Here is a 12834-nt window from a genome sequence, read left to right as displayed (position 1 = left end):
AAAGATGTAGTGATAGATATTCAAGGAATCCGTATTAATCATGAATGAGAACATGAGAACAATTGGAGAGCTTGGAACAAGAGAAAACAATGAAGTTTCATGCCCACTTAGGCCCCTACCAGACTTTCAGAGTGTTTGAGGGAAAGTGTTGCATTTGCAATGTCCTCTAAAACCAGTGCCTCAAGTGTACCTCTGAATTACTGTGATCAACACAGTTATGCCTCTGAACAAACTGATGGAAGAGCCATATCCCAAAGCCCAACTATATGCTGTAGATCTAGTTACCACAATTTAAGTGTAAAAACAAAGCAACAAAGGCTCCCAGCCTCAAGATGAGGATCTGGGACGGGAATTGGACTTAAGAGCAGTTAGCCATTACCCTTTCACCGTTACTGCCACGTGCTCAGTGAAGGATTTCCCCAGCTACCCTTGGCTTTGCTGTGTAGGTGTAACTAGTCCAACTGTAGTAACCAACTACAAAATTTACGCCTCCTTTAAGACAAAGTGTTTTTTCATTTGCATGGGTTTTGCCTTTAAAAAACAAATAGTAGGTGGGCATCAATACCTTCTTCCTACAAGTGGCAACAACCAACTGGTACAGAAATAAATCCAAAGTAAAGCCACTGATAAGCCAGTTCTTATGCACATTCGTGCCTCACACTTGCAAGAATTTTACTTTATGGGAATAGGAACTTAATACAGTAAATGCACTGGAAGTTCACCAACTCTGAATCCTAAGAAAGAAATGTTGACGCTGCACTTTTCCTTTTTTAAACAAATATTACAAAATTGAATTTTATTGTTTCACACAAGATGCACTTATAAAATTGATACAATGTCATTCAACAGAAAAAAAAAATGAAAGCAATTCCAAGCCTCCTTTAGCAACTGCTAAATAATTCAAAAATAAGATACAGCAAATTGACAGATAATCTGAATTTCAATGTGTGAACATCTCCAATTAGTATAAAATACATCAAAAAATAAAGGATTTCAGATTTTCCCCCAGCACAAGTCCTCCTCTTTTTGCTTTCATCCCTGCACAGTAACCATAGATTTTGGCCATTACTCCAGTTACTTTTGATGGGAGAGGAGAGGCTGAAACACTGCAGCAAGAAGTGCCCACCAGAGCAGACCACACTAACTTGTACGGCAAAGCCATCTCATTACCAAGTCTGCTCAGATATGTGATAACTCTGTCCAACTGTTTCCATTTGCTATATCACTGTAGTCCTGCAAGTTTCAGGGATTAGCATATACATTAAACTTTCACATACTCTGGCATTCCCACTCTGACAAATTATGAAATTAGCAAAGAGCAAATTTTGTCTTAATTTGTTCAGCACTGAAGTACTTCTATGACACCTTCCCTTGGAAAATGAAACTAGTGCTTACTTAAATATCTGAAAGGCATTTGAAGTTAATGCTGTCTTTTAACATTATATGAAGAATTTACCATTAACTAAAGGGTCTCTTCTGATACAAGTCTCCAGCATAACTTTTGAGCTCAAATTTATTCCATTCTTGGTCTGAGGATTCCAAACCATCTTTCACCAATTCTCCCACAACTGCGTCTCACACTAGAAATAAAGATGCATTGTAATGCTTAAATGCTCTTTATAGATAGAGTTCATCTACTTAAGTTTGGCTAAACCAAATTAACTAAAATGGATAATTCTGATTTGACTGTCAGTATGAGCTTTTATAGGCATGTTCTCCAGCAAGTTAATACACAGATGTCATTCTTATCAGAGTTAAACCCAAAATGCAGTGTAATATTCTTTTCTGCTGTGTTAAAGCCATATATACAGTTCCAACACAACAGCTGCTTGCTGCAATTAACACTGGCTTTCCTCAAGAAATAGAAGAGGCCCTTTATTATTTTTTCCTACAGCAACAAAAAATCCTCAGCTTTTAAAATAATTTTATAAATACTCTGCCTTGCAGGACACGAAACTTAACACAAGAAATAAATATGCTTCTTATTTGCCCGTTAAGCAGAACCTTCATTACTGTGATGTTTCCCTGGTGTTTAGTATTTAGATAAAATAGTATGCAGTAAGTCTTTCATTTAAATGCAAAATTTTATTCTGATTACAAGATTTTCAAGATACATCTTGAAAAGATTTTTGTTGATAACTACCTTGACTTACTGTTTTATGTACCAATGCTTTATGCGTTTGTTGATATAAGCACAAGTTTTGAATTCTGCTTGCAGATGTTTAATAAAACAAGGTAACTGGAAAAGGCAGCTTCTGGTCAAGTTGTCATACATTTCCAGGAATATCCTTACACTGGAGGAAACTTCATGAAAAGTAGTATGTTCTGGAAGCATGGCTTCGTAATGCAGAACAGGATTATGCTTTTTTCCCCAGTCTATTGTCCAGCAAAGTGACACTGCAGCTCTGCCACCAGGCTAGAGACTCACGATCCACCACATTTTCCAGGAGGCAAGATCACTTACTTGACCTGACCAGATACCAAGCCAAGTTACTTGTAGAAAGAAATTAATATTTTTTGCCATTAATAATTTAAGTTTTTAAATAAATATTTATGTGCCATTTTTGGCAACTGTCCATTCCGGTAGCATCTGCTGTCCCAACAGCCCAGTATCCTTAGCACATTGATTTTAAAAAAAAACAAAACAAAACAAAACCAAAAAAACCCCCAAACAACTTAGTCAATTCTGTTTCCACAAATAGTAAACCTGTCTATCTCTAGCAAGTCTTTCTTTGAAGACCTGTGTTTTAATTCTGAACTGTCTTGGCTTATATCTTTTTCTTCTCCATCAGGGGTTGTCAGAAATTGATCAGAACTGCTTGTTACAAGTAAAGATGGCGTATTCTCCTTCTGATGCACAGGCTGATTGGTAACTGATGTAGATCCATTTTCATCTGTGGAAATTCCTGTTGGAACACAAGACAATTACAAAGACAATAACAAATTTAACACAGACATGCTGATACATCCGTAACATCCAGATCCAGCTAAAGCTGCCCTGAAAAAGTGTGCTGCTGCACCAAATCAGCGGAAGCCATTACCTCCTCTTAGTTTTACCATAAGAGATTTCCTTTTCTTATTTGGTAGAAGGACAGAAAATTAATTCCACAGAAGTTCAGAGCACAAGCAGCAAGAATACAAGCAGCAAGTGTCAGGACATACACTTCATTCTTCTGGTTTACATACATATTTTTGTTGGCTTAGGCAAAGATTTATGACAGTCATTGTGTGACTCACACAAATATTTTCTAGTGAAATAAAGAAAAGGAATCTCTGTAGCAGGAATTAGATGTGCCTAATTCTCTCCATATGTACAATAAACCTGGCTTCTCTAGGAATTGCTAATAAATGACTCATGCACTGCTACACGCTTTAATAGCACTAGGTCCTAAAGCAGTTCTATTAATGATGTCTATTTTTACTCCTGTCTCTTCAGTGGAATTGAATAGTGGCTCCATTAACCTAAGGTATTTGTAAGTAATATCCACGTATTGTTTCCACATTTTTATAAAAAAAAAAAATGCAGAAGCAAATAACAAGGAAATAATTTTTTCTTATTCACTATCTCCTCATAAAGGCTGAGTTATTGTTTCTACAGGGACCTGAAACAAAAATGTGACTAGTGTGCAGATCAGCCCAAGGGAACAGTATTTGTCAGAATGGCAGCACTATCCACATTACTACTAGAACTTCCTTCTGCATCGCACCTCTTCACAGTACACCATCTACTACTTGAAGGTACAAGGATTACTCTCTATAGTCTTATGCAAGTCAAAGGTACTAAAATTGCATCAAGAAAGGAGATGAGTAATGCTAATTGTAGAACTTTGTTACAAAGGTGAGTATTTTCTAACCCAGCTGCTTCCAGAGAAAGCTGGTCAGCCTATAAATGACTATCAGTAATTAGAACTTCTGTTCTTCAAGAGCAAGTACAAAATTTTAACCTTCAAAAATTTTAAATTGTTTCTGTGGACAAGGTGGAAATTCTTAGGAAAATAAACTGACTTACATTATAAGCTGATAGAAAGTAGACCAGATTAATTCCCTCATCCTTATTCTAGTAAGAGATGGGATGAGAGACTGTATAAAAAAAACCCTGGTAAGTGGGGCACAGGGATTAACCAATATTGCAGAGCCCAGCAGTAATAATGCAGACACTGAAGCTGGGGAAGGTAAACTCATTCTTTCACATAATTGAGGTTTCTAGTAAATAAAGAGCTGTTAAAAGGTATAAAAAACCCTGAAAAACTGTTAAAAATTGAGCTTTTTCATCACCAATGGAATATCCTAAATAAAATCAGCAAAAGCTCTTTGGCAGGTACTTTTCAATCAAAATGTTTCTATCTGAGGAAGTAAGCATCTCTGCTGACTGACCTGGTAAAACTGCTGCTGCTTCAGCTAAAAATAGTCTTCAGGATTTATTTACTGTGTGTTTAAGGGTCAATCTAAGCAAGTATGACTTATGAAGTCTCATATCCAAGTGTGGTAGTAGAATGTTTAAATTAAAACATTATCGTTATGATAATTGTCTAATGACATGCAAGAGACATTCAGATCAATTCATATTAACATTCATTCATCATGAAATGAAAACAACTCTGAATTTAAGCTATTTAAAAATAAACGGCTGCACTAAGTTTCTGCCTGGTGAGATTGGACACAGGTGAGATACAGAGATTTATGACTGAAACACCGACGTGTTCTTAACTCTACTACTGCTGGCGAGACACTATGATGACTAATAAGCACCTTACATTTCAAGCTGTTCAATTCTTTGGCAAGCAAGAGAGTGAACACAATAAAAGCCTCACTGCTAAGATCTCTAGAGCTCTCAGTGGGCTCTTCACAGAGGCAGATACACAATCGAATTCAGTTGACTGCAACAATGAAGGTTTCTGTTTCCTTCTATAACGTGCCACAGGAATATAATAATGCCCCATTCCAATTATATATCAATCACTAATGCTGAGGACCTGCATGAGAAAACCACGCTGCAGAGGCTTGAAATGAAGCGAGTAGAGATCAGCTGAAATCCTTATTTGGATTTTGTAGCTTTTCATTAATGTGTTAATGACAACTACAAGTAATTATATCTACTGTGTGCCATGTTTTACATTAATTTCCATAAGAAATGCATAGATTGCTTCCTTATTAAACTTCAGCACTAGCAGAGATGATGTGTAAATATTTACTTCTTTGTGTAGTGACATGGCAGAGGCAGTTGGACTAGATGATCTTTAAAGGTCCCTTTCAACCCAAACCACTCTATCACTGCTACTGTTCTGATGTTTCTATCACCTTCACATATCAGGGTGGAATAATCAGAGATGACTATTAATAACCAGAAGAAGATGCATGAACTAAAAGCAATAAATTCTGTTACATTTACAGACTTGTGTTCACAGCTGTGATACGGTACCATTAAGGTCCAGCAACAGGGTTATTGTGCAGCGATGTCGTACATCTGGTTTAATATTAAATTTAGTGTGAAAGTAATTTTCATTACAGTTGAAAACAAAACAAGGCAGGTAGCCTTACCTTGGGTGGATTTAAACGTGCTTTGCTGTCTGCCAGCCGGCTTCCCTGGGGTGGCAGTCAGGACAGGATTGAATAACTTCTCCTCCATTTTTGCCTCCTTTACATATTGACATGATTTTCCCAGTAATACAATACTGTTAAGGACTTTTAAAGATATTAACCTGAAAAAAGAAAAGGATTTGTTTACATATTTGCATTAGCATATTAAAATAATTGCATAGGGTTACTGCTGTCTTGGAAGGATTAGCTAACAAAGTAAATCCCTTCAATAGCAAGATCAAAAGCTAATTTCCTTTTCCTAACGATTTGTTTCAGATTCAATGCTTACTTTTTTAAATTTTTTTTTTTCAGGAGGCATCTAGAGAAAAACTAAGTTTTATTGTAGTTTAGCAAAAGGACTACAAGGACAGTTAAGCAGCCATTTAATACATCAAATATTTAAACACAGAACTAAAAAGGGCCCTCAACAGTGCAAGTACAAATTAAATGCACTACTGTTAAAACTGCAGCCTTAAGTGTGCCCAGCCAAGGATTACTAGTGGACTTTGAACCACAAGAAAGCAAATATCTAGCTTTCACAAATTACAGGCTAAGCATAAAAAGTCCTTTTTCACATCACAAAAGACAGTCCATAAAATTCAACAAATCCAAAAAGGCAGCACTGCATTGCCATCATAGCACAGACCTGTTCATGGCAGATTCCTTTTTTATTATCACTAATCTGCAGCACAAACTTCAGCAAATCATTGAAGTCCCTTTTATACCTGTCTTCTCATTTGAAGAACAGGAAGGTCTCATCTACCATCAAGTGCTTTTAGATTTACAGCTTAAATGAGCTTTGTAAAATCCAAGTTCCATTACTAGTATTACATGACACACAGACCAATGTCCACTCCAGAGGAGAAAACACAGGTGAAGACTCACTGCAGAACAACAAGGAAATAGTGATCTGTTCTCTGTAGGATGAATATAAATATTCTCTATGCAAATCAACCTATATAACAAAAGTGAACTGAACCAAATGCAAACTCTAAATTAATTCTCCACTCTGAAAATTTGTTTATTACATACATCACTAACAGACTAAAAGGAAGACTTGAAGTGAACAAGCACAAATCCATGGAGTGGGTCTAATTGCTTAATCATGAAGTGACCAAAGCACACTTTAGCAGCAGCTTCACTACCTCTCACTGAATTAATGTAATCAGAACTTGTCAAACAGAAAAACAAAGTACACTGCAGTTTTAAGGGAATTTTATGCAATATATTTCCTTGTAGAAGAAACTGACATTTCAGTATCCAAGCAACCACTAAGAAGATATCATTTTATACAAGTTGAAAGCTGTGATTCTCTACAATTCTATTAGGTTATCAGGACACATTTTGTTTCTGAGAGTTGAGAAGCTCTCCTCCATTTTTAGAAAGTTTTAGAGGTTTTTTCCTACATTTTTTACATAACATGCTTTTGTTCTGAGAGAGCAGGTGTTTACAGCATGATTTGATTCTGATTTAATGACATCAGAAGTTGAAAAGTCTATAAATCACCACTTCACTGTATCAGTTCCAGCTTCTCATGGAAAATTACGCAAGAGTTTCTAGTGATTCTCCTTTGTTCTTTTCTGCCAGTCCACCCCAGGCTCAAATTTCTAATAACAATGTAAATTTGTAGTTGTTCAAGATCCTAGAAAAAGAAAACTCATGTTTCACATGCTGGACAAGACTCTTTAGTAGTATAACTTACAGTATTACAGTTGTTAAATATAAATATTAAAAAAATGTTCTCCACATTATAGTCTCAATCCTTTGCTCAGTTAACTGTTTCTGATTTTATCACATTGTTTCTCACTTATCTATGCTACGCTAATCTGATGAAAAGCTGAAATTTATGTTTAGAAGACAAATTACTTGAAAGATGCAAGAGGTGCGTTAGCTCCAAATCTGAGATTATGGCAGAAGTAAAAATCTGTTCTCACTTTTCAATAAGGACAAAAACCAAAGTGTATTTACTCTTGTGACTTATGCCTTCAAAGAGGAGCATTTAAGCTTTCATGTTAATCACATTACTTCTTCCTGCCCTCCATCCTCCAAGCCACAGAGACAGGGAAAAATCCAGGACTGGGCTGCAGCAGTGGAATGGCACATGTAGAGTCATCTTACATACATTGGGAAAAAAGAAAAACCACTGAGCAGAATGAAGGTGCTGAGCTTGGTATACCACAGCTTGAAGCTTTCAATTACTTAGAGGTGGCTTTAGGGAGAACATGGGCACAGTACGTAGTACGCTGGGGAAGAAATCCAAGTATAGTGCAGAGGAATATGGCTAAGAATTTAATCCTTGGCCTATATGCAGTATCTTAAAGTCCTAGTTATCTGACACTGAAGAGACGTGCCTCTACATTGATGTGAACTAGGCATGCCTGACCCAGTTCTACCTTCTTTGCAGATCAAGGTCAGAATAGAGATAAGAGTCTACTTATTCATAAAAAATGTATAGTAATCCCATTCTTTTCATGAAGGATTGTAAACCAGCAATCTCCTCTTTTCCAGTGTACCTGATGAACCACTGCCTCAGACCTAGAAGTCTTTTACTGACCAAGTCTTGCTGCCTTCAGTTACAAGCACAACTTGGTAGGGCATTGAAAGAGAGATTCCCACAACACTGTAGGCAGGTTCTCTGTTCTGCAGCAGTTTGAATCAATTCTTTACGACCAATTTTAGGAGGATTCCAAAATCAATCAGTACTGAAGGACAACAAACGCTGACACAGTTCAGTATCCAGCTTTCCTAGAAACTGGTAATCTCCATTTAGTCTACAGCAAGTGTCTCAAGACAGGCAAACTAGATTGGATTCAAAATACAACTAAACCTATCTCAGCGATTGGTGAGAAGTGTAACACCAGTATGAACTGACTTGGCAGTGAAGGGATACTTGCAAATCATTGCTTTTGGAAAACAAATTGCCACAGGACATAAGATTCCTTAACTAAGATTACTTACTGAACCCACCCTTCTTAGAAAGTTGAGCCTTGTATTTACTTTTTTTTCTCCATATAGCAGTTTCCTGACACGAAGAAACTTTGCCTTTAACTACCAGAGAGGGGAATTCTGCTCAGAGCACTGAAATTGCTTACTTTTGTTGGCATATTGAATCTTTGGTTCTTTCCACAAAAAGTTTCATGCCTTAGAGAATTCAATTTCCCCTTTTATGCAGTTACTTTGCTTGACTGTCATAAATTCTTTCAATCATTTTTCCATTAGTTATTTTAATTACTGAAGTTACTCATTGAGGGCTATAATCCCCCAATGCAGTTACAGTACTTAGGGACCAATCCGCAAGCTGAATTTCAGTTCATGGGCATAAGTGTTTTATATTTATGTTCTACTGAACATAAATTGTGTTTACACTTACACCTAGCAGTATAAACAGAAGCTTTTTTCACATATCTGATTAAATAACAGGAAATACTTTTCAGTTGTGTGCATTTACTTACCCACAGTAGAAAAGCACAACACAAACATAAGCTAAGACTCCTTGTACTTTGATTGAGCTTGTTACGACCCTCATGAGCTGTTTGAGAGATAAAAATTAAACAGTTGAAACATATAGCACACAATTGTTAATAGAATATTTTGAAAGACATTTCTTATCTGGTAAATAAAAGACAAAAGTAGAAACATTTACATTAACAGTAATTTATTCTAATGTCCGCCTTCATAGTGCTAACTATTCAAGATTTTGGTTTGATTAAGTATTATACTAGCATCTAGTTGCAACTTTGCCAAAACTACAGTCTGATAACGTTTCCTTCACTGCTGACTTCTGAGTAAAATAAAAAGCAAAAAAAACCTCCCCAAAAGTCAAGGGCTGGAAGCTGAGTTAACAATTTTTGAGGAAAATGTCAAGAGATGCTGATGCAGTAAAACAGAATCAGTGTTTCGCACTATGCTCATTTGGAATACAAAATCCCTTTGTGGACGAGGCATATGAATACCAAGTTTAAGTAACAAGTGATCTTGAAATCTCAATTTTACCTCAGTATCTCACAGTTAAAGTTAGCAAAGCACTTCAGTTTGTTTTAAACATCCTACTATCCAGGATATCAGAACATGATTAACTTGAAAAAAGTTCAGTCAAATTCTTACTAGATGTATTTTCCTTAGCTATAAAAGAAATAATGACTATGATTATAGTTGTTTTGGAATTTTTTTTTTTAATCCTGCATAAAAGTAGGTAAAGCCTGTCAATAATATTTTTCTCCATCTCTATGGGAGAACATTACATTTAAAAGTTAATTCATATTGATATTCTTTCAGGAAAATTATGAATTAGCATCTCTGCTGGCAAAGCAAGGACATATTCTCAGTATTATAATAACTTCTGCTTGTCTACATGTGTGTACAGGGAAAGTCAGAGCAGCTTTTTACCGAAAACGTTCTGCAACACTTAATTCAGAACAGACAGCATGTGGACACAATTTCAATAATGAAGTGACTCATTTTATAGCAGCATGTCCAGGTAACAGGGTCAACTACTTCAGAATCACGTATTCTGCAACAGCTCAGAAGCTCAGTGCCCCATATAAAAGAAAACTTAGTCATTAAGTATATCATTACAGGGACAACCACAAGGACTCCTATGAAAAACTTAACAAGTACACTACCGCTAACCTTCTGGCAACCAGCTGCTTTGACTATTCTGAATGAAAGAACAGGATAATTGCCAAAAGGAATCAAAGTTTAATAAGCACAAATGTAGTTTAATTCCGCTGCTACAACTCAAGTGCTTATAAATTCTATAAAATTAATATATATTTGATTGTCTATGAAAGGCTGATAAACAGTAACACATTCATAAAGTCATAATTAGTATGCGATATGAGTTATACTGAATGCTAACTCAAATTTGCAGCATCATTTCAGTTACTTAAGGTGATCATTTCATCCTCAAAACATCAAAATGAGTTAGCTACCTCACAAGCATATATTCTCAACGTTGAGATCTGATTGACAGAAAACTGTTAGAAAAGATACAACTTACTAAAACAGCCAGTGGAAGAGGAATGAAACCCATTCTTCTGGAAACTGAATCGCTATAATCTGTATATGCCTAGGAAAAAAAAAAGGAAGAATAATGAACTGTTTATGCAAAGGAATGAGCCTATTTTCACTTGGCACACCTTCTAGATAAGAATCAATCTCTTCTAACAAACACTATACTGGTATAAATTGTACCTATTCACATTTTGAAATTCAAATGCAGATAGCTGTACTCTCAGACAAAAATATAATGCTACCATGACCAGTAAGATTAGCTTCAGTGCTCTAAATCAAGAGCAACTGGAGTATAATACAAATCTCTAAATCGAGAGCAATTAGGATACTGATTCCAAATGCACTGTGATATTTCATCTGTACGTTCTTACTAGCTTAAGAGACCTTTTTGTATTAATTTGACTTTGGTCCTCAAATACTGTAAAGAACAACCCAGAACAGGGAAAAAATTAAAATTATCCCTCACAGTAGCAATTTTAAATCATTCTACAAACATCTACAATTAGCCTCAGGAAAATTGTGTTAAAATCATTTTGAAAATATGTTTACACTTGCACTCTCAAAACATAACTACTTTGCAATGACAGCTTTCATGCAGTATTGAACATCATGCCAAAGTTAGGTAGCATCCTATAGGCACTCATTTTCTGCAAAAGATCCCTAGGAAAAGTAATGGCATTTTCATAACTAATAAACTGAGGTTTTTTATTAAAAAATTATTAATAAATAATGATTTTTAATTGAAGGTGTCCAACTTCTTTATGAGGTATAACTACTGCATTCCTAACAATAGTTATCAAACATATCCAAGAAAACTAGGTAAGTTATTATAAAGTTAATTTCAAAGAGCACTCATCCAGAGTACTCACTAATAGTTAAGAGACTCATTCAGGAAAGGTACGGTACTAATGAAAAACACACGCAGTCTGTGCATTCTGTAAACACCCATGCCACAACAGTAACATGCATGGTACAAACATCCCTATACATCTGTGTATGCTGTTTGTGAAGAATTAATATAAATTCCTAATGAGTACTCTATTTTGATCCAACACAGTTAAAATAAAGCAAAAAACCCAGTAATTTAAAATTTATCTCAAGAAGATCTTGTAAAGCTTGCTTACTTCCCATGTATCTCAAAAATGTCAAAGTTGTTAATAACCATCCCCTGATTACAGATGTATTTGGAAGAGAATTCTCAACAATATATTAAATAAAGCCTGAACTGACCTGCATAACTGCAGAAATAAATAAGAATATAAATCACAAGAAAAATATCACACACACACACACAGGTGGGTTTTGAACATCTCCAGAGGTGGAGACTCCACAACCTTTCTGGGCAGCTTATTCCAGTATCCCTGTTATCTCTTAAAAAAAAAAAAAAAAAAAAAAAAGCAGAGTGGAATTTCAGTGCTGCAGGAGTGTAACAGTTCTGTACGTATTTCTTTAAATATTTATTCCAATATCCACTCCACAATAATTATGTTAGTTAATACAAGAAAATGCCTTTGTTTTCAGGCTTACATTTTTCTGTCGACTGCTTACAAGGTCAAATGCAAGACTGGCTCTGTATTCACTGTAGACCTGGAAGAAATCCAGAACATTGCATGAGTGATTAATCTGTTTTATCACACTTTATAGAAGCAACAGAGATATTAAGAAAACATTTCTGTAAAAATATTATAAACACTTATGCACAGGCTGAAGGAGTCTGTTTTTCTGAGGCTGAACTACACCATTCAACAGATCAGCCTGTATTTCTGTGATGAAGTAACCTGCATATAGTTACAACAGAAACAACACTATGCTACGCTCTAGGAATTGAATGATGCTTTACAAAGCATTTACTGAGTCTGAGGATCATCAGAAACACAAAGTAAGAGAAATAATGTTTACTTTTTTCCTACAGTTCACAATTTGTTTTAAACAACATGAAAGGTAGCACTGGGATCAAATTAAACAAATGAGAGAGCTTACTTATATACTAAGCATGTGATGCCATCAAAAAAGTAAATTGTATCAGAAGATGAATGAAGCTTTTCTTTCTCTTTAAAACAGTTCTGCATATTAAGACAGAAAAGCATCTACTTTAAGGATAGGTGACTTGCACTGCAGGTGCTCAAAACTTCTGAAAACGTCTGACTAGGCAACCAGAAATCTTCAGTTTGTTAAATAAACTTTGCAAAACTGTCACCACTACCCCATCCTCTAGCTGTTTCAGCACACTGAAGGACGCTACAT

At 35.7% G+C, this 12834-nt stretch overlaps 1 protein-coding gene across 1 annotated transcript in view; it reads right to left on the bottom strand.

Annotated features, from left to right (window-relative positions):
• Positions 1-2676: 2676 nt before the first annotated feature.
• The window catches only part of TAPT1 (transmembrane anterior posterior transformation 1), a gene marked incomplete at its 5' end in the record, with an annotated part of 22636 nt that continues 12478 nt past the window's right edge, over positions 2677-12834 (bottom strand). The window contains 5 exons of the mRNA XM_010165356.1: positions 2677-2906; positions 5539-5699; positions 9030-9106; positions 10577-10645; positions 12118-12177. Coding sequence (XP_010163658.1) covers positions 2677-2906; positions 5539-5699; positions 9030-9106; positions 10577-10645; positions 12118-12177 — 597 coding nt within the window. The remainder of the gene's footprint in view (positions 2907-5538; positions 5700-9029; positions 9107-10576; positions 10646-12117; positions 12178-12834) is intronic.

Source organism: Antrostomus carolinensis, unplaced genomic scaffold (genome assembly GCF_000700745.2).
Source record: "Antrostomus carolinensis isolate BGI_N321 unplaced genomic scaffold, ASM70074v2 scaffold8963, whole genome shotgun sequence".
Lineage (NCBI taxonomy): Eukaryota > Metazoa > Chordata > Aves > Caprimulgiformes > Caprimulgidae > Antrostomus > Antrostomus carolinensis.
Note: the sequence above shows the minus strand (reverse complement) of the source record. Positions and strands in the feature narration are given on the sequence as shown.